The following is a 20,154-nucleotide window of genomic DNA, read 5'->3' as shown; positions in this document are numbered from 1 at the left end:
TAATTAAATTAACGGGGACTAATTATGTAAATCAGTGAGAGGTAAGGTTTGGGCTAATGATTCATGGTTAATTTGTAATTGGGCTAAGCTTATGTGAAAGTCCATGAAGTATTAGTCCATATAAGTTATAGATCATAAGCATAAGTGTAAGAATTAGGGTTTGCTTATGACTCTTGGAATTCTACATTATATATGTATTCCTCTAAAGGCAAAACCGTGCACTATGTGTTCTTAGATAATCATAATTGATTTTGAGTCTCCAACTTCTCTCTCAAATTCCTTCTCTTGTTCTTGGTTTGTTATAATACATTTGAGGCATCACACTTGAGGTGCTAGGCTCTTGAAAGACCAATTCCTACAAGCTACAACAAAGATGTAATCTTCTAACTTACTTTTATGATTTATATGTCAAATTGTATGCTAATTGTAGGCTTCAAGCTTTGGAAATTTCTGTTGCGTGTATAACTAGAGAAAACTTAGATCCAAAGTTATTATGGTTGTATGTGCACCATAGAAGTGTTATAGTAGACAAAACTCAACAGTAGTATCAGAGTAATGGGTGTTTTCTGTTATATTGATGCATTATTTAATTGTTCAAAGCAAGATAATTTGTTTTTTTGGAGCCTGCATGATCACCACAACGTGGTCAAAGTTACCACGACGTGGTGACTGTTCAGTGGACGATTTTTTTTAGTTTTTTGGCCAAGTTTTGGATTATAATCATTACCACAAACTGTTTTGACTATTAAAAATTGTTTTTGTGATAAGGTAATGATTTCCATCATCCAAAACTAAAAAAAGATAAATTGTCAAATTTTAAGATAGTTACTAGATTATATGATAAACTAATTATTAGTGTAATTTGATTTGAAATTATCTTACTACAAAAGTTGTATTATGATCAAATTGGTAAAAAATAAAATGGTTGTTTTATTAAGTTTATAATTTGATCTAAATGTTTTAAGGAGTTAAAAATTTTGTCATCAAATTTGGAACTCAAAAGGTTTTTATAAGGAGTTACAAATAAATATTAGTGAAATTGATCTTAATGTTTTTTAAGAGTTTCATAAGTTATGGAACTTAAAAAGTCTCGTCTTCATAAAACAAATTAACTCCTTAAGTTATGAAGTTCAAAAGTTTTTCAAGAATTACCAAACTTGCCATCAAGTTTTAAAAGTTGAAAAGCCTCAATTAAGAAATATTGAATTCATAGAAACCCTAGTAATTTGAAAAGTTTTCAAAAAATGTAACTCGGTTCATAACTTAAAATTAATTAAATAGTTTTAATTTGATTTAGCATCTTGATGTTTTTGAATAGTTCAATTAACTCTTATTGACTTTATTAGTAATTAGTTAAATGTTTAATTAAAAAAGTATTGTAAATATATAATCATATGGTTTAAGTTTAATTAAATTAAGAGTATAATTTATAATAGATTAAACCATCAAGTATATTAAAAGTTTAAAATACACCCTTATACTATATAAAATTAAAAGTCTAATATATTATATATGTATAAGCTAAAAGTCAGTATTACCATTAGTAGGCTTCATTCACGAAGTCGGTCTATAAAGGGTATAAGGTTACTGCCTATAAAATAGTGGTTTAATGGGTGTCCACTCCCACCCCCGCTTACTTGATTGGTGGCGGGTCGTTAGCCAAACGGGTATGATAGGACACAAACATCTATTAAAAGTATAATGAAAATACCAAGTAACTAAACATTTATAAATTCTCATTCTTAGTTACTTAGGAAAAATGCGAATTTGGTGCTAAGCCATTAAATTGCAATTTGCACCTTGCTAAGTCGTTAGTGGAGCATGTGTGGTTAACCGGCACACTAATTTGGGACTATCAAGGGTGGCAATGGGTAGCTTGGTGTTAATCATGGATCAATGGAGCATGTGTGGTTAACCGACACATTGATTAGGTGATATGTAACATCGATAGTACCAAGCTAATTTGCATGGTTATTCACACCTTGTTTGTGATCCTCGACATTCCAATCACAAACTTGAGATGATATAATCGAGATTAAACATGTCATTGAAACGTTCAATGAATCTCAAAGAATCTAGGAATTTCAATTCATCTAAAACCTAATATTCATTTTCGTTTTTCATGGCGGAAATTGGTAAATCATCACTTACCTACCTTCAAATATTTTGCAGTTGGATTATGGCATCCCTCTTCCGAATTGTGAAATATTGTATTGGGTCCTAACCTTAATATTTCATTTTGGGTGTTATATTAGGGACTTAAATCAACTAAACTTGAATTTATCCCTTGTAGATGTCTATTACTAACAACTATGATCATCAATGATTTGGCGCACTGGTAAAGCAAACCTGATTGGAAGATCTACTTCCCAAGTTGCCATAGATATAGGCAATGACATGGATATCCCAGGAATGATTCCTTCTCCTAAAGGAAAGGAATTGGTCATGGTCAGAAGTTTTGATCATAAGATAAAAGCCAGTTCTGAGATAGTTCCGTGTGCAAGTGCCAAATAGTCCACTTGTTTCTACTGCCAAAACGAGGGGCATTGGTTGCGAAGTTGTCGTATCTACCTCAAGGACCACAAATATGGTAAAGTCAAAATGTTTAACTCTGCTTCAGGTAAGTGCACTGTCTAATTCTATTAAGTTCCTATTTATAGATTCTTAATACATGGTCTGGTAAGATTGCATTTTGATGTTTTTTTAGGATTGAAGAAAAGAAAGTAAGCTTAAAGGAAGAGTAAGCAGAGTATGATCACGAAGATATGGATTTCGATCGCATGGTTCGATTATCGGATTTTTAAGCTTCTACAATGCTACTTAGGAGTTATGATAGATTGCTTATAAATATTTAGTAACATAGTTTTCATATGTATTTGCATTGTAAGGACAAGTTTTCCGAAATTTTTTATAAATAAAGAAAAATTTTGATTTTATCTTATTTTATATTTCCTTGCAGTGGCATTTGTCACACCCCAAAACTGGTACGGCGGAAACGTTCTGGGGTGGATGACGTCATATCAAGTATCACAACATGTGCAGTATAGTAATCAAAGTACAACAACCATTGCATTAATAGTAATAGTTTTACATAGTTTACATCTCATGGCAACAACAAAGTAATACAAGAAATAATATAGATGCAGCTCGGTACTAGGCTGCCTCCGCAATTGCTCCCGGGATGTACCTGTCTATCGACGACCTGAGAATACAAGTTATTTTGAAAGCGAGTATCAGCATTTTTATAATGTTGGTGAGTTCATAAGTATTTAGTGTCATTTGTATAAATACACATTTTTATTCAAAATAACTTTATGAAAGTTAGTAGTTTAGAATCTACGGTGTATTAGTGTCCTTTCCAGAAAATCCTATATTTTCTAATTAAAAGAAATCTTCTACCAGGACCTGACGAGTTTATGTTTTAAAGTGAAATTTTCCCCAAAATACAGTATTGACTTTAAAGGAAAAATAAGTAAAACACAAGTAAAAATACTAGGGGAAAATAACATATACTTCTGCAGTAATACTGCTGACTAAAAGCAATTGAAAACATAGACTCCAGGAGTAAGGTTCCATTAGTTGGTGAATTTAAATTTTAATTCATTTAATTCTTCTTCATAATTGGTTATTGGAACTTTAAGTGATTCAAGAATGGATTGTACCTTTTTGATCAAACGATCACAGTCGTTGATCTGCTCACTGACTGGCTTTGCTGCAAAACATTTGTTATTAATCAGATTCGGTTCTTCAATTGTACTTTCGGTTAATGATCCAACAGTGACCATAAAGCACTTCCCAGCCGAACCTCCTTCCTTTGCTACATAAGCCTTTCCATGAGAGGGTTTTCTCACCTCTTCATCTTCAGAGTCGGTTGACCAAACTTATACACCACCAAACTCATCTTCATCAGCATCTTCCTGCACAATTAAAGCATTCATTGTACCTTTTGTTCCGTTAGCTATTTTCTTGTTTTTGATTTCTTCCAGCTTGCGCTTGTAGTACGCCTCATCATCTTCACCATCTCTTTTCTCAGCCATCTTTCTAAGCATGCAATCCTTGGCAAAGTGGTTCTTGCCATGGCAGTAATTGCAGTCATATCTAGAGTCTCCTGCAAGTTTTCTCTCCCTCTTGTCTTCATCCTTTTGAGAAGAGACCTTCGCTTCATCCTTCAACTTTTCAGAGCTATAACTTCCCTGCCAGTTTCGGTTCTTGCTGACCGGAAATTTTCTTCTTGCAAACTTCTTCGGATTGGTGACCATCATAGCATACTCCTCACTTGTAAGGTCACACTCAGACAGATCCGACTCATCTTCTTCTTCTGCAACACCTTTTGCTTTTGAGACAAGAGCCAAAGATCCTACATCAGAAATCACCTTTGCTTCTTTGGTTACAACACTTTCATGGGACTTGAGTATTCCAACCAGTTTCGCTAGCAAGTAAGACTTGAATTGTTCATGCGCTTTTACAGTAGAAACCACAGTCATCCATTCTGGTCTGAGTCCGTTCATGAACGTTACTTTCTGCTCAATCAACTTCCTCTCTATTCCATGATTTTTCATCTTACTTAAGAGATGATTGAATCGATCAAAGGTCTGAATTAGCTTCTCTTCAGGTTTCTGTTCGAAAACTCCAAATTCTGACAGCAACAAGGTTTGAATAGAGTGTTCCATATCTTCATTAGTCGAGTAAAGCTCCTTCAACCTGTGCCAGATTTCTTTAGCCGTCGTGCATGAACTTACCAATCGAAAAGTTTCAGATTGCAAAGCGAATCTTATCATTCTCATGGCCTTCACATTACATAATAGCTTGTCATTTTCATCCTGTGGCATCTTCTGTTCATCAGCAATCAACTTGTTGTATTCCTTTTGCGTCTTGATAGTGTTGTTTGTTCCTGAATGAACAAACGGCCCAAGAGTGATAGCTTCCCATATTAGGTATCCGTTTTCTTCAGATCAAACCACATAGTCTTCAAAGTGATGTGCCCATACTTCGTAGTCTTGAGTGTACAGAATGTGTATCCTGGTTGTAGATCCAATGTTGTTTGAGATGTTGATGGGATTTGTTTGCGAATCTTCGTGAGACATGGTGAGCTTTTAGAATCAAACCTGTAAACTTGAGATTAGGGTTTTATCTAGAACAAAGTTGTCGTCGAAACAAAGAAGACGACTTGTTATTTATACGATAAAAGCGGAAACCCTGACGAATTCTGAATACAGAAGGAATGTGTATTGATCACACAGCCTCCTGCTCTGATACCAATTGTTAGAACATAGTTCTTTCAGGATCGATTGATTCTAAACATGCAAACAAACAAGTACGTAAAGTAAACACAAATATGGCTTGAATACGTCGAATGATTTAATACTTCAAAACCTCAGAAGAGCTCGATTAAGAACTTCGACTGTAGAGGTGTATTAGGGTTACAAAACTCAAGCGTATATATAAAAGAACGTCTTCGCATAATGCATACATGCATGCATATATATAGTCTAACCCTAAGAGATAATCACGGATGGATAGGTCCAATCCGGATATATACAAAATGACCTAAGACGCAACACAATAAGCCCAACAGATTGCTTTGACTTCACCAAGTCCCTCCTACTACACAAGGCCGAAAAGTAGGCGTTCTAGGGTTTGGGACTTAAGGATGTATTTATATGGCTTCACAAGGCCGAAAACACACAAGGATGAGGAAAAGTAGGCGTTCTAGGGTTTCTGAGGTTAAGAGGCTGGTAAGGAGGCTAGGGTTTGGGACTTAAGGATGTATTTATATGGCTTAAACCCTAAAAATTAGGGTTTTGAGTCTGCTCGCGTACGTTGCGCGTACTCCTTGGTACGCCGCGCGTACGCTCATGAACCCCCCACATCCAATGACGCACTACGCCCTGCGTACGCCAAGCTTACGCCCAACGTACATCTTTGGGTAGCCCACTAACGGCCCACTCAATTAAGGCCCAACTCAATAATCCAATCTTAATCTCAAAGTCCGACAATTAATTATAAAGGAATTAAATGATCGTTATCACCTCAAGTCACGGGTGTTACAGATGTGTAAGGTAATTCGAGGCAAAATATATGTTCTTTTAGTTTTCCAATGTGTGTGTGTGTATATATATATATGTATATATATGTGTGTGTGTGTGTGTTTGTCTCTCAAAAAAACTAAAGGTGGCTAGATTTTTTTTATTTTTCTTAGCTTCATAGTTCAACTAACTAGTTAATCTGATTTTGCACAATGCAGATGAGGCATTGTTTGATTGATGTTATAAATATTTTTTGCATCCTTGAGCTTGTTGTGATGTACGTGTAGGTTGTTCATATATGTGAAGCTAGGGAAGGTGAGTGGATGGTTTTTGTATGGGATGGAACTGATGCTCCGCCGGTGATGTCAATGCAAGGTGGTGAAACTCAAACTCAATAATTACGTTTTGTGTTGTGCACATTATCTATAATCTATTAATTAATAAAATAATAGAGTCGTGGTTGGCTAGCTACTGAATTAAAATAAATATTGGATATCTGCAGTCATGTTCCTTTGCAGTTAGAAGCAACTCCTTTATCAAGAGATGTTTTGAGGATGACCGCTGACCCATTCAGTGAGCAGCAGTTGTGTCTTCACACCTTAAAAGCTGTCGGAAGATGTGTTCACTTTAAGAATATAAAATTTGAAGTTCCTTGTGGTTTTTGATGTGGAATTATGCTGCCGGTTTCTAAGTTTAGTTATTTATCTGATGACAATCACCTTGTATTGAAGTACCAAAGGTTGAGTATAATAATTTAAAATTTAGCCTTTTGGACTGAAAATGCATATGCATGTGGAAGGAAGAGATGGAAGAGGGAAATGTATTTTTTTAAAAAAATTACCACTACCAAGCTACTACTGTTTTCCTCTTCAAGATCTTTCTTCCTTTGACTTGCAAGGTTGATTCTACCGCAACCACTATTGGTCAAATTGAATGCCAAATGTTAGGTTGTTTGCTCTCAGATCTTTTCCATTGGATGAAAGAATTTCTCGGCCCTCAACTGGGAATTTAACCCCAATGTTGGTTTATTATTTTTCATCGAAATTGAAATAGAAAAGCTAAAGGGTTGCTTGATAATGCATTCTAGTGGGTTTGACTCGGTTTCGGTCACATGTACATAACCAATGCTCATTGAATCAGACATTCACAAAATTAGATCTGATTCTGTAATGATTATCAAATTGAATCATGTGTTTATGTATGTAATACTATCATTATATAGTATGGAAAGGTAATGAAAAAGATGGTTTCAGTGTTCAGAACCTTAAGGAGTTTGATGGTTGAATAGTATGTGAATGAGAGTCTTGTTGTTTTTCACTGGAAGAGTCGGATGCCTTTAAAGGTAAATTGTTTTGTACGGAGGTTGTTTTTTAATAAAATTATGATGGCATGTAACCTTACAGTTAGAGGGCTCATTCTTCCATGGGTTCTTTACCCTTTCATGCGGATCATTTGAATTTAGATTGCTATATGCAAAAGAGGTTCCGATTTGTTGATTGGCCTCTGGTTAATAAGATGTGTTTGTTGGAATAGACAAGGCTTAGTTCGATAAACTAGATTGAGTGGTCCTGGTTGTATGCTGTAATGTTTTTCTAGTGTCTCACCAGCTTTTTTTAATTATATTCCACCCTTCAAAAAAAGTAATAAAATAAAATAAAGACTTATTTGTTAGTTTCCTTTTATTACCAGGTTAAGTAATAATGTTTTGTGGATAAAGTGTTGAATGCATATAAAGTTTGTCCTTTTTTCTACAAAAAAAAATAAATAAATAAACCGCTTTAATAATACCAAATAACCATTCTACCAAAACAACTTTCTTGACAATATTCATCTATTCTAACAAGACAAGTTTTTGGTTTAACTCGTTAAGTCATTCTATCCAGATTAAGTAAAAAAGAAACGATCATGTATAGTCATCTAAATCAAGTGTTTACCCCATCAAACACATTAAGTGTGGAAAAGAAACAGTCCATTAACTTTTTTTTTAAGTAGTACCAGGAACAAAAATCATGGAGTTACTATCAAATTCAGCATACAAAAAAAGGAGGAATCAAACTCATGAGATGAGACCCTTTGCGGATGCTGTTGAATCAATCAAAGCATGTATTATTATTACAAACTACAAAAAGTATATAACCAAGTAAAAGAAAAAAGCATTGCAGTTGATGGGTGATGTTACCATGGCATTGGCCATAAGTAGTAGTAGTAATGTTTGTCTGTGTCTGTGTGACTGATTCATTTGTAAGTCTGTGAAACCTCGGAAACCAACTTATCCATAAACTGACATTTTTTATCAAATCCCCAACCTGGGTTGCTCTGCAGTGCAAATATATATATATATATATAAATCAAATATGCAGGAATCAACTCAAAACCCTTATTTATCCACACCAAAAAAGCAAGCATAATAGTTGATAAAGCCATAAAGGTAAAAAAAAAGTGAAACCTTGAGAGAGAGAACAGCTCGATCAGTAAATCGCTTGACAGAGGCAGGTGCAGTTGCAGGCAGAGTATTTGCAACTCTCTCAAGCTCCTCCCCTTGTTTTTTAGCAGTCACCCTGTTAGTGTTGGGCCCACTATAGAACTCCACAAGTTCTTTCATTAGAGGCACATTCTTCATCGTCTCTTCCACAACATCCTGAAATAAAAAAATACCACCATTCCACCAAATCACCAATCAGTCAATTACAAACAGAAAAGAAAGACAAAAAAAAAAAACCTCACTTACCTGCCACTCTTTGTTGGTTTGAATATTTTCATAAGCCATTAGGAAGGGCTTCATTTTCTCAAGAGCATCTCGAAGAGGTAAAGGAGGCTTCTCATCAATGTCAGGATTCGAATCAAACTCAGCCATTAAGTATTCTGCTTCACACTCCAACTACAAAATATGTCACCTAATTATGTTACAATATATATATATATATATATATATAACTTTGAGTTGAATGAAAAGGAGTCCATACCAAAAGATTGGTATGCATTGCATCCACATGGGCATCTTCTTCAGGAGAGGGTAACACATTCGCGCTGGCTTCTTCAAATGCTTGAGTCAAAATGTCAAACTTCTCAGGACCAAGATATTTAGCAAGCTTTTCAGCATTCACTTTGTCAAGCTCTGTTTCTTCCTCATCTTCCTCATTCTCATCAAACTCAGACATTCCCCTTCCTCTCCCCCTACCCCTACCCCTACCTCTCCCCCTCCCCCTTCCAGTCCAACCTCCTCGTTGACCTCCCATACCACGACCACCCGCTCCTCTAAACCCTCCACCATCTTCACCGACCACATCACCGCCCCTTGAAAGTATCCCCCTAGCCTTGTTGATCGCCTCCTCTTGACTCATTTTAGGGGAACTTGACCGAGGCTTTACTACTGCTTGTTGTTGTTGTTGTTGTCTGGGTTTGATATGGCGATTTACTTCCTCGCCCTTTTCAGTGCCAACATTTGCTGTTGGTTGGGCGGGCTTTCCACGACCCGCACCGGATAAAACCGACAAAATGCTTGATGGGAGATTAGTCTTAGTCTTCTCTTGGGTTTCTGCTTTTGGAGGTAAAATTACGTCTCCGTCCTTGCGAAAGAATATAGGTCTCTTAGGTTGTGAAGTATCATCAGATTGAGAAGGTGGGACAGGTGTCGTTTGTCCACGACCACGACCAGTGACAGTATTGACACCTGACGCTCCAAAAGAAGAAGATTGAGGTTTGCCCCGACCATGACCATGACCACGACCGAGTGGAGGGGAGAAGGGTTTCTTGTCTTCAGGAGTTGGCGGCTCATTCTTACCAGGAACAGAATCTATGACACCGAACTTGGGGAAATCAGATCCTCGGCCCCGCCCTCTGCCGCCACCATCATTTCCAGCAGATGTACAGAAATCAGATGATGACAGGACAAGGGCTTTTCTGCTCGTGTGTCCGATGACAGGTTGTGAAAGCTTTCCCAAGCTCCGTCTCATGGTTGGCTATATGCAGATCCTAAAACAAGTTTCAAATACACGGATTCAACAATAATTAACCAAAATATCAAGATTCTCACTCTTGATATATGTGTATCTTGTTACAGGCTTCATTAATCTTGTGACTCAGCTATTACCATGTTTTTACATAATAAAATGAACTTAGTACACTTTGTTGGGTATATCATGATGAGCTATCTAATTCTTCTTTAGAACTGTTTTAGTTACAATGGATAAACACCTAAACTTATATTGTGCATTTGCAGTGACTTTCATCTACTTCATTCATGCTTTCTGAATTTATTTATTTACCAGATATTTACCAGTTAGCTCGGATACTTAGATGTTATAAAATGAACATTGCATCTAGAAGCACAAATGATATCTGATTTCAGACAAGATTATCAAACAGCAGATATGAATAATCAATAAGGTTAACATCTGGGTAGAGAGATACAGGTAACGGGGAGGTTACATGTATTAATATGCACTTTAGCTTATTTATTTAACCTGTTAATATGCATAAGGATCGAAATTGCCGCATCTAGCATAAAGCCATTTAGACCACTACATTGCCAATGCAAGACATCAATTTTGAATGAAAAGCACTGAAATTTCGTGTAGAGATAGAATGTTAACGATTTTCGATAATAGGTTTACCAGATAAGCTCTAAAAACTAGAGCGCCACAGCAATTAAAAGCAAAATGATGAAAATACCGTGTCTAAAGATGTATACTTTCATTGGGGCATTTCATCGAACACTTGGTGCTCGTAACATATAAAGGAGGTAAACTCATCAAATGAATCGAGTTGTAGTAAAAGAAATCGATTAACATCATACGTTCATCATCAAACAAGGGTTTATTCTAGGGTTCGGATTCTACTCTATGAACCCCACTGCAGTTTTACATGTAACAGTGTGGTAGTGTTTACGGGGTTTACAATAAAACTCATCAAAAACAACAAAAGCACAACGAAATCAAATAATGCAGCATACCGGAAGCAGAAGTTGACGCCTCAAAATCTTTTCGCTTGAAGTCTCAGATGTCGATCGATTGTTGTAGGGAACGGAAAGTGTCCTCCGGACTGGAAGACTTGTTACGATTTTCAAAGGGTAAATCTTGCCTTATATTTTCAGAATCGAAGGTTTTAGGTTGAATTTTGTATATGAGAACATTTTAATTTTTCTTTTTTACAATATTTTAGATCAATTTATTACGATTTTCAAAGTTTTAAATATTTCAAATATTTAAAACTTTTATATAGATAAAAAAATATCAAAAGAAACCAAGATATTAACTATTGTAATAACTAGGTTAAAACCCGTGGAATCCACGGGTGTTGATTTTGAATTGAATTTAAAAATTAATTATTTAATAAAATAATATTTCATTAATTTTGATAACTTATGAATTATAATTTTTTTATAATATAATTTGTATATTTGTTCATATTGTGTACCAGTGAATTTAATTAAAGATATTAAAGTTAAAATGAGTCGGGCCAGATCCAAAGCTAAAAATGGGTCGGAGTCGGATCCAAGATAACCATACGAACTGTAACTCGTAACGTGTGTTGTATATGCAGAAAGAAATCGGGTGAAGAAAGCAATACTATCCCAACAACTCTCTTTCTCCTTCTACCACTGCAACCCTAAAGTCATTACCTGATGTGAATCACGCGTCATCATCCTCATTTCCAACTTAGGGCTTATTCCATTTCCATTTGTTCTGTCCCCAATTTGAACGAATTTTGAGTACGTCGTGCACGTGCTCCTGTAGTCGAGAAGAAGAAGAGAGAAGGTAGGCCCAATAAGCGATCAGAGCATTTGGTGGGTAATCACGTTAAAACTCGAGCGACATAAGCTAGGGAAGCGGCGGCGGTTAGTGTTGAGCCGAAGCAACAAAAGAAGTTGAGGTTGCCGACTAAGAAGAAGAAAGAGGGTTTAGCAAAATAGTCGGTGGTTGTCATTTCTTAAGCAGAGGAGGATAAAAAGCAAACAGAGGAAACTGGAGAAGAGGCATTCAAAGTAGCAATGGCGGATGTAAGCGGTGGCTAAAGCGCTAACAGGGTTACAGGTCAGGAAGAATAAGGGAATACCGCCCCATTTCATGAAAGGGTATCTTGTCTATTGCTCATTTGATTTTTGTAATGCTTCTTTACTTATAAAATGCATTGATTTTCAGGTTCAAGTAGGTGGATCACCTCAATATAAAGTCGAAAGAAAATTAGGGAAAGGTGGATTTGGTCAGGTATTTGTTTGTCGTCGTGTATCTGGTGGAACTGATCGCATATCAGGTCTTGGTGCTACAGAGGTAATGTTCTTGCATCAAACAATCAAGCTTACATTTTATATAAAATCTGATTTCTGCAATTCATCTTCTTTAATTTTGGTTGTGACGTGTGACAGGTAGCTCTTAAGTTTGAGCATAGAAACAACGAAGGCTGCAGTTATGGTCCTCCATACGACTGGCAAGTTTAAAAGTATGTGCACATTATGTTTTTGTGATTAGTAAACAGATTAAAATTGTTCTTTTTTGAATTTAAAGAAGTGGATTTGTTTTTTCTTGGTGAAACAATACTATGGGTGGGAGTCATGGAGTGCCTAAAGTTCATTATAAAGGAAAACAAATAGATTACTATGTTATGGTATATGCTAATACTTGATGAGTTTTTAGTTTATTTAAATGAATAACTATACTAATATTTCTTTTTCTCTGTTTACATTATAGGTCATGGACATGTTGGGGCCTAGTTTGTGGGATGTTTGGAATTCTTATGGACAAACGTGAGTTCTCCATAAACCTATGAACATCAAATGATAAAAAATGCTAAATTAATTAAAGTAAATTATAACATAGATTAGTATGTTGTTGTTTTGAAAATTTTTTAAACATATACGTAACCAAGATATACTTTTATAGAATGTTAACTGTGTAGATGTAAAATTAGAGAATCATCCTTGAATTTAAAAAATCATAAGATGTTTCTAAAAACATTCCACTTTTACAAATTATAACAAAGATTATTACATAGTACATTGCTATAAAACATAGAATACCAATAAATTGTTAAAATGTTAATTTTTTAAAATAATATTCGATTTTCTCAAATTATAGTTATTTACATTTGAAAGTACATTGAAGTTATTGTTATATAAGTCATACAATCTAATAAAATGGATTTAATGGTCATTAATTTTTTTTTTAAATTAATTTTTTTTACAAAATAAAGAAATGTAATTTTTAAAGTACATTAGTATAAGAGTTACAATTCTATGAAATTGTAAATAAAAAAAATTAAAAGAAAACTAATTACTATGAAATTGTAGAATATACCTTTTCATCTACGAAAATCATTTCAATTGAATGGAAATTGTTAGGATTTGTGTTGTTTTTAAGGGTCCATAACTTTAATATTTTTACCTTGATAGTAAAATCAAGATTGACAGGTCAATTTTTTTTAGAAAAGTAAATTTTGTAGCTATTATATGGGGAATATTTTTATAATTTGTATTAGACATAACATATATTTATAAAAAAAGGTTTTAAAAAGAAAATGTAAAGTACATTGCCAATAAATACAACACAATTATAAACATACAAAAATAAAAGTAAGGGCAAAATGGTCATTTCAATTAAATACTAACATCAATGAATTGTGAAATTCTATAAAGTTAATTAAACATAGTATTTGATACATAAATGATTATGGTCTATCAAAAATTATTTATACCAAATATGATATCCATACTAATATATGCAGTTATAATTTAACACATGCGAATAAATATGAATACCGAATGTCCGGCCTACTTGACTATCTTTATACAAAATTAAAGATTAGAGCAATGTAAATTGAAAGTACAATGCTGTAATTAGGTCCACAGTAACCGCAAAACAAAGAAAACTTAAAAACCAAATAAACAAAACATACTGGAATTGTTAAAGTTTTGGATATGAATCCGACTATTTTTTTTTTACAAACATATCACTTATTTATATCATCGTTATTATAGCAATGTAAATTAAAAGTACAGTGATATAAATAGGTTCACAGTAACAACAAAATATTACAACCTTTTTGTCCTTTATTTAATTTTGGGTACATTTAAATCATTTTTTAGATGAACTTAATTATGAAAAATAAGACTCACGGCTATTAGGTTCCTATGAATAATAAATAAACTTGTAATTACAAATAAGTAAATTTCATGTTTTGAAGGGTATCAACCTATTAGACGTAAGTTGTTAAAGCTTTGGATCTGAATCCGAATATTTTTTTTAACAAAGACATATGTTATTGTTAATCATTTTTTCATGTTGTCATCGTGTTAATAACTGAAGAGGTAGAAGAAGATGATGATTAAGAAGAATAAGAAAAAGAAGAAGAAGATTACTCATAATGTTAAATGTTAAATTAATACTACAAATAAATTTGTAAACACTAACCTGATTTTTGTTTATGGAAGCGTTGCAGAATTAAGAGGGAGGAAAACGATTTTGCAGTAAATTAACCTGGTACCGAAAAGAAGGATTGAAGAAAAACTCAAGAAGAATAACATTTTGAAAGAATTTTATGGAGCAAAATCCTGAAAACTAAATAAGCGTATAAATGATATAATTATATATATTTCGGAATTTGATAAATAGGGGCAGATTTTTTGGGATTTAATCACTGCAATTTATTTAATTTCTAATCACAATTAACAAACTACCATATTAAATCGGGTTTTTCAAATTTCAAATTTGAAGAACCGATTTTTCATATTATTTTGAAATCTTTTATTAATTTTAATTGATTGGTTGCATATTTTGAATGCAGGTTTTTCCGGATTTTTGGGGATTTATTGCAATTGCAACTCGATCTTTTGATTTCAGTATCTTAAAGGACATTTACTTAATAGGGTTTCATAAAAAAAGTGGGAAAACTTATTGGTTGGGGTCTAAGAGACTGACACGTGGCATGATTGTACTTATTTATTATAATAGGGGATTATAAATTAATTTCTTAAACAAAATAAATATAATAGTGATATTATGATATGATATTGTATTTTCAAAATTTGAAAATTTGATTTATTACAAAATGATAATAATAATAATAAAAATCATAGAAATATATCGCAAGTTAAAAAGACATTCTAAAAAACTAACACGTATCATTATTAGGTTTCATTTATTAGAGGAGGTAGATATATAGTATTTTTTTTGCATATCCTCTTTTTCAATTAATATCTTTTGGTATCTTAATTTTTTGGTTTTGTAAGTTTCCATGTGATAGTTCATTATAAAATGCATGAACCTTACGACTCTAAAAAATATATATGTAAAACCAATAGAAATACATAACAAAAAAATACTTTAAGATAGCTTTTTTTTTTTGACTTTATAAAAATTAAAATCACACACACATGCTCGCGCGCGCACACACACACACATATATATATATATATATATATATATATATATATAGAGAGAGAGAGAGAGAATAGTTAGGTTCATATATAAATCACAATTATTATATGAATGTAAGATTAAATATGGTTCAATCATTTAAAAAAATGCATTATAATAATTTAATTAATTAAATTAATTATTATCCAAATTAAATATCTATAATTTAGGCAACTAATCAATATTTTCAATTCAAAATCTATTATTTTAGGTCGCCTAACCCATAATTATTACAATATTATAATCGATATCAATCCCTACTTTCACCGTTATAGAACCTCATCAACATGTGACTCATTCCTTTGAAGTTATCATTCATATTCTTTTTTTTAACAACTATGGTATCATCCATATTAAAGGCTATCAATATCATAAACAAAGATTGAGATTTCACATGCTACATTTGTGTTAAAAAATAGGTTACATGTCTACTTAATACTAATTCATTAAAAAAATGTAACGCCTCGACTCTCAGGTATTAATTTTACAGCTTTATTTTTTCATATTGAAAGGTCTACTCAATGAGTTGGATGCCCTAACTCGTCGAGTAGGAATGTTTATGGCCACGTGTTTAAATGACCAACTCGACGAGTCGGAGGACACGACTCGACGAGTTGGAGCTGAAGGATGAAACCTTAATTTTAAGGGATTTGCACCCTATTTAAAGGATCCTTTGCCTCCTTAGCCTCCCCTTACAGCCCCTTGTGAGTCCATAAACCATAATTCGCGTCTGTGCTCCATTCTTGTGTGATTTTCAAGCTTGGAAGGTGAATTGCAAGGGGAAGACTTAAAGTATAAGGGGAGTAGTGCAAGAGGAGCTAGTGAATCTGACTTTTTTTGCTTCTTGACATCAGTTTGAAGGTAACAACTCGTTACCTTGACCTTTCTTCTAGATCTCATTATATTGAAGATTAGGGCTTTTCTAGCATATATATTAGCCATTTTTGGGCATGGGCTAGGATATGAAGTTGCAACTTCAGATCTGAGCTTACCTTGGTCTCTATAGCTATTAAGTCTCCAGCTTTAGCAAGTATGAACCTTCCCTTTTGAGTTAAATCCAATTATAAGCTTGGATTTTACATTCTAAGCCTTTAGAGCCTTGGATACACATAAAGTTTGCAACTTTACGTGATAAACATGCCTTGGGAAGCTTGATCTGCAATATGGAGCTTTGGAGTGGCTTAAAAATCGTCTAGATTGAGAAAGGACTGAAGGGACTCGACGAGTTGCATGGCCAACTCGGTGAGTCCAATGAAGGTTGTCGTGCAAGGATTTCTGCATGGACTTGGCGAGTCTGCTAGGGTTTCCCGACATTTGGACATGCATGAACTCGACGAGTTCCAAGGAAACTCGAAGAGTTAATTCTCAAGTTAAAGAAGGACTCGACGAGTCGGTGAACTGCACTGGATGAGTCAGGTCAACATGGACTGTTGACCTTGACCATTAACTTGGACTTTAACCAAGGGTTGACTAGTTGACTTCGGGGTATTTTGGTAAATTGGAAATTTATGGAAATGGTCTTATGGTAAATATATGTAACACCCGGACTCCCAAGCATATTATTTACTTATTTATTTTTTAGATCTATTGAGCAACTCGACGAGTTGGTGCCTCAACTCGTTGAGTAGCAACCGATTGACCGTGTAGGTCTAAAAACCGACTCGACGAGTCGGAGAGCTGAGTCGCCGAGTAGGCGCTGCGAGATGAAACCCTAAATCCTCAGGTTTGGGCCTATTTAAGGAACTTATGTCCTCATTTCTGCCTCACCAGTTGCCCAACTCACCTATGTGAAACCCTAATCGGCCATTGAGCTAAGAGAGAGTGTGTGAGCTAATATTGAGTATTTTGGTGGATCTTTTGGAAGGAAATGAGTGAGATACTAGTAAGGAACAAGGAGAGGATGTGGGATCTAGCATTTCTTTCACTTGGAGCTTCTGTGGAAGGTAAAAAGCTTGCACCTTTCTCATCTTATTAGTTGGATCTCTTGAGTATGGAAGTTAGGGCTTTTACCACCTTTTGTTGGGACAATGAGTGCATGGGGTCTATTAGAAGGTCTAGACTTCAGATCTGAACCTTGTGAGGTCCAGAGAGTCCAAAGATTCCAACTTTATTCAAACATATAAGAGTTATTGTGCTTAAATACCCTTGTTAGAGTTGTATTGGCATTTTGGAGCAAACTGTGTCATACATGAACATAAAGGTCGAAACTTTACGTCACAATCGAGCCTTGGGAGCCTAGATCTAGGGTTTAGAGTGGTAGATCTGCCTTAAAACGTCTGAATGAGAAGCTGACTTAAGTGACTCGCCGAGTCAATAAGCTGACTAGACGAGTCGGATAGGGTTATCCCTGATGAGACTGGACATGGGTAACTCGGCGAGTTGACGAGATAACTCAACGATTGGATATTCGCGATATTTCAAAAGAAACAAGGGGACTCAACGAGTCACATAGATGCACTCGGCGATTCATGTCAACATAGACTTTTGACTTGAGTGTTGACTTCTGTTGACTTTAGGGATTGGTCAAGACATGGATTATGGGGACAATGGAGGTATTTTACCCATTCCAAGAGTTAGAGAGAGAGAGAGAGAGAGAGAGAGTAACCTTTGGTTTATTTTGAGTTGTGAATAAAGTGTTAATTAGAGATAATTATCATATGTGTTAGGCGGAGGCTAATTCATGATTTGTGCACGAGGTTATTACATGCTTGCTTACGAGGTGTGTCTTCGCATTATACTTTACCTAGAGTGGTAATCTTCGTGTGACTGGATGGTCTTATGTTCTGACTTGAGTTATGTGATATTATGCATTTTGTATGTGTGATATATATGTTATATTCTGTGTTTACTAAGATGGGACTGGAGGGTCCAAACTGAGTTGTGGTACAGGAGGGTTTCCACCGAGACAGGACTTGTAACATCCGGAATTTCAGGTATTATATTTATTTCTTTTTATTTTGAGTTTTGAGGAAGAACTCGGCGAGTTGGTGCGTAGACTCGCCGAGTAGAGACACGATTTCTCATCCGGATTAATGACCGGACTCGACGAGTCGCATTGGTGGACTCGGCGAGTCAGCATTGTTTAATGAAACCCTAATTTCTCGGGTTTGGGGCATATTTAAAGGGCCTTATGGCCGTCATTTGTGCTCACCAGCCCCCAGAACGAAACCCTAGTGCACTTGAGCGTGTGGAGTGAGAGAAGGAGCCATTATCAACCTTGGAGGTGTTGGATTCAAGTGGGGAAGAATTGTAACATCCGGAATTTCAGGTATTATATTTATTTCTTTTTATTTTGAGTTTTGAGGAAGAACTCAGCGAGTTGGTGCGTAGACTCGCTGAGTAGAGATGCGATTTCTCATCCGGATTAATGACCGGACTCGACGAGTCGCATTGGTGGACTCGGCGAGTCAGCATTGTTTAATGAAACCCTAATTTCTCGGGTTTGGGGCATATTTAAAGGGCCTTATGGCCGTCATTTGTGCTCACCAGCCCCCAGAACGAAACCCTAGTGCACTTGAGCGTGTGGAGTGAGAGAAGGAGCCATTATCAACCTTGGAGGTGTTGTCTAGCAAGGGAAAGGAAATTTTAGCCAAGAGGAAGCAAGAGGAACAACTTCCTGAAGATTTGAGGTCCAGAACATCACATTTGAGGTACCATTTTCGAACCCTTTTCTGTTGCGGTGATGTTCATGTTGATTGAGGGTTTATTGAGCCCTTTTGTGGCTAGATCTAGTGCCCATTTGGTCCCTTAAGCGAGTTAGGTTCTGGATCTGGACCCTTAGAGGTCCAGAGTGTCCCTTTGTCCAAGATTTTTGTGAATCCATGGAGGTTCTGGTTTGGGATCTTTGTGTTTGAGGTCAAAACACCATTTATGAGTCATTAGGTGTGATATGAGCGCTAAGACATGAACTTTACGTGATAAATAAGCTTGGAAGGACTGGATCTATGAGTTATTGGAACAGATCTGACCTCAGAAGGTCGTTTGGGGTTGTGCATGGAATGCACTCGCCGAGTCTATTGGCAGACTCGACGAGTTGGTGCGGGCTGTTCATAGATTTCGAACCAGGGGTTGAGTAACCGAGTTGGGTGAGTGACTCGGTGAGTCGGGAGGGACTCAGAGGAAATGGGGTCCTCGTAGGGACTCGGCGAGTTGGGGTTGACCATTGACCATTGACCAGAGTTGACCGGTGTTGACTTGATAGAGTTAGTCAACCTTAATTAGGAAAGTGTTAATTAGAGATGTATTGTGTTATAGGAGGACTATAGCTAGGGAGATCGAGCACTAGTGATTTCAGGGATTTATGAGTTACCGAGATACGCGAGTTGAGTCTTCTCACTATACTTTACCTTGAGTAGGTAAATAGAGTTATGTGATACAGTGCTTTATATATATGTTTATTGTACTGCATTCATCTATTTGATTTATGCTGTGCATGCTTGTAGAGTTAGAACCTGAGGGTTCACAGAGTTAGGGTGCACGGACCTACAGAGTTATAGCCTCGAGTGGCTAATATGTGTTATATGTGGTATTTTGGGGAACTCACTAAGCTTTGTGCTTACAGGGTTTTGTGTTATGTGTTTCAGGTACTAGTGAGGATCGCGGGAAGGCGTCGGCTTGATCAGTACACACACAGGATTTTTATGATACGAGATCTTGGGATATTGTTATATGTTATATAGTGAGTTTCAAACAGTGATGTTTTTATGATTTACAAATGA

General features: G+C 35.5%; 1 protein-coding gene across 2 annotated transcripts; it reads right to left on the bottom strand.

Annotated features, from left to right (window-relative positions):
• Positions 1-7,978: 7,978 nt before the first annotated feature.
• Positions 7,979-11,135, bottom strand: LOC144998016 (hydroxyproline-rich glycoprotein family protein). Of its 2 annotated transcripts, XR_013660059.1 has the most exons (6): positions 10,978-11,135; positions 8,990-9,998; positions 8,755-8,904; positions 8,473-8,664; positions 8,206-8,342; positions 7,979-8,108 (listed from the first exon to the last, which is right to left on the bottom strand). XR_013660059.1 is itself a non-coding variant. In XM_078957858.1 (5 exons), the coding sequence occupies exons 2-5, from the start codon at positions 9,977-9,979 to the stop codon at positions 8,262-8,264; spliced, it is 1,413 nt and encodes a 470-aa protein (XP_078813984.1). In that variant the 5' UTR covers positions 9,980-9,998; positions 10,978-11,135; the 3' UTR covers positions 7,979-8,261. The 2 variants fall into 2 exon arrangements, 1 of the variants encoding a protein (XP_078813984.1); XM_078957858.1 differs by having other exon boundaries at positions 7,979-8,342.
• Positions 11,136-20,154: the final 9,019 nt, after the last annotated feature.

Source organism: Lactuca saligna, chromosome 5 (genome assembly GCF_052625555.1).
Source record: "Lactuca saligna cultivar CGN05327 chromosome 5, ASM5262555v1, whole genome shotgun sequence".
NCBI classification, from domain to species: domain Eukaryota; kingdom Viridiplantae; phylum Streptophyta; class Magnoliopsida; order Asterales; family Asteraceae; genus Lactuca; species Lactuca saligna.
This window is presented reverse-complemented; position numbering and strand designations above follow the sequence as displayed.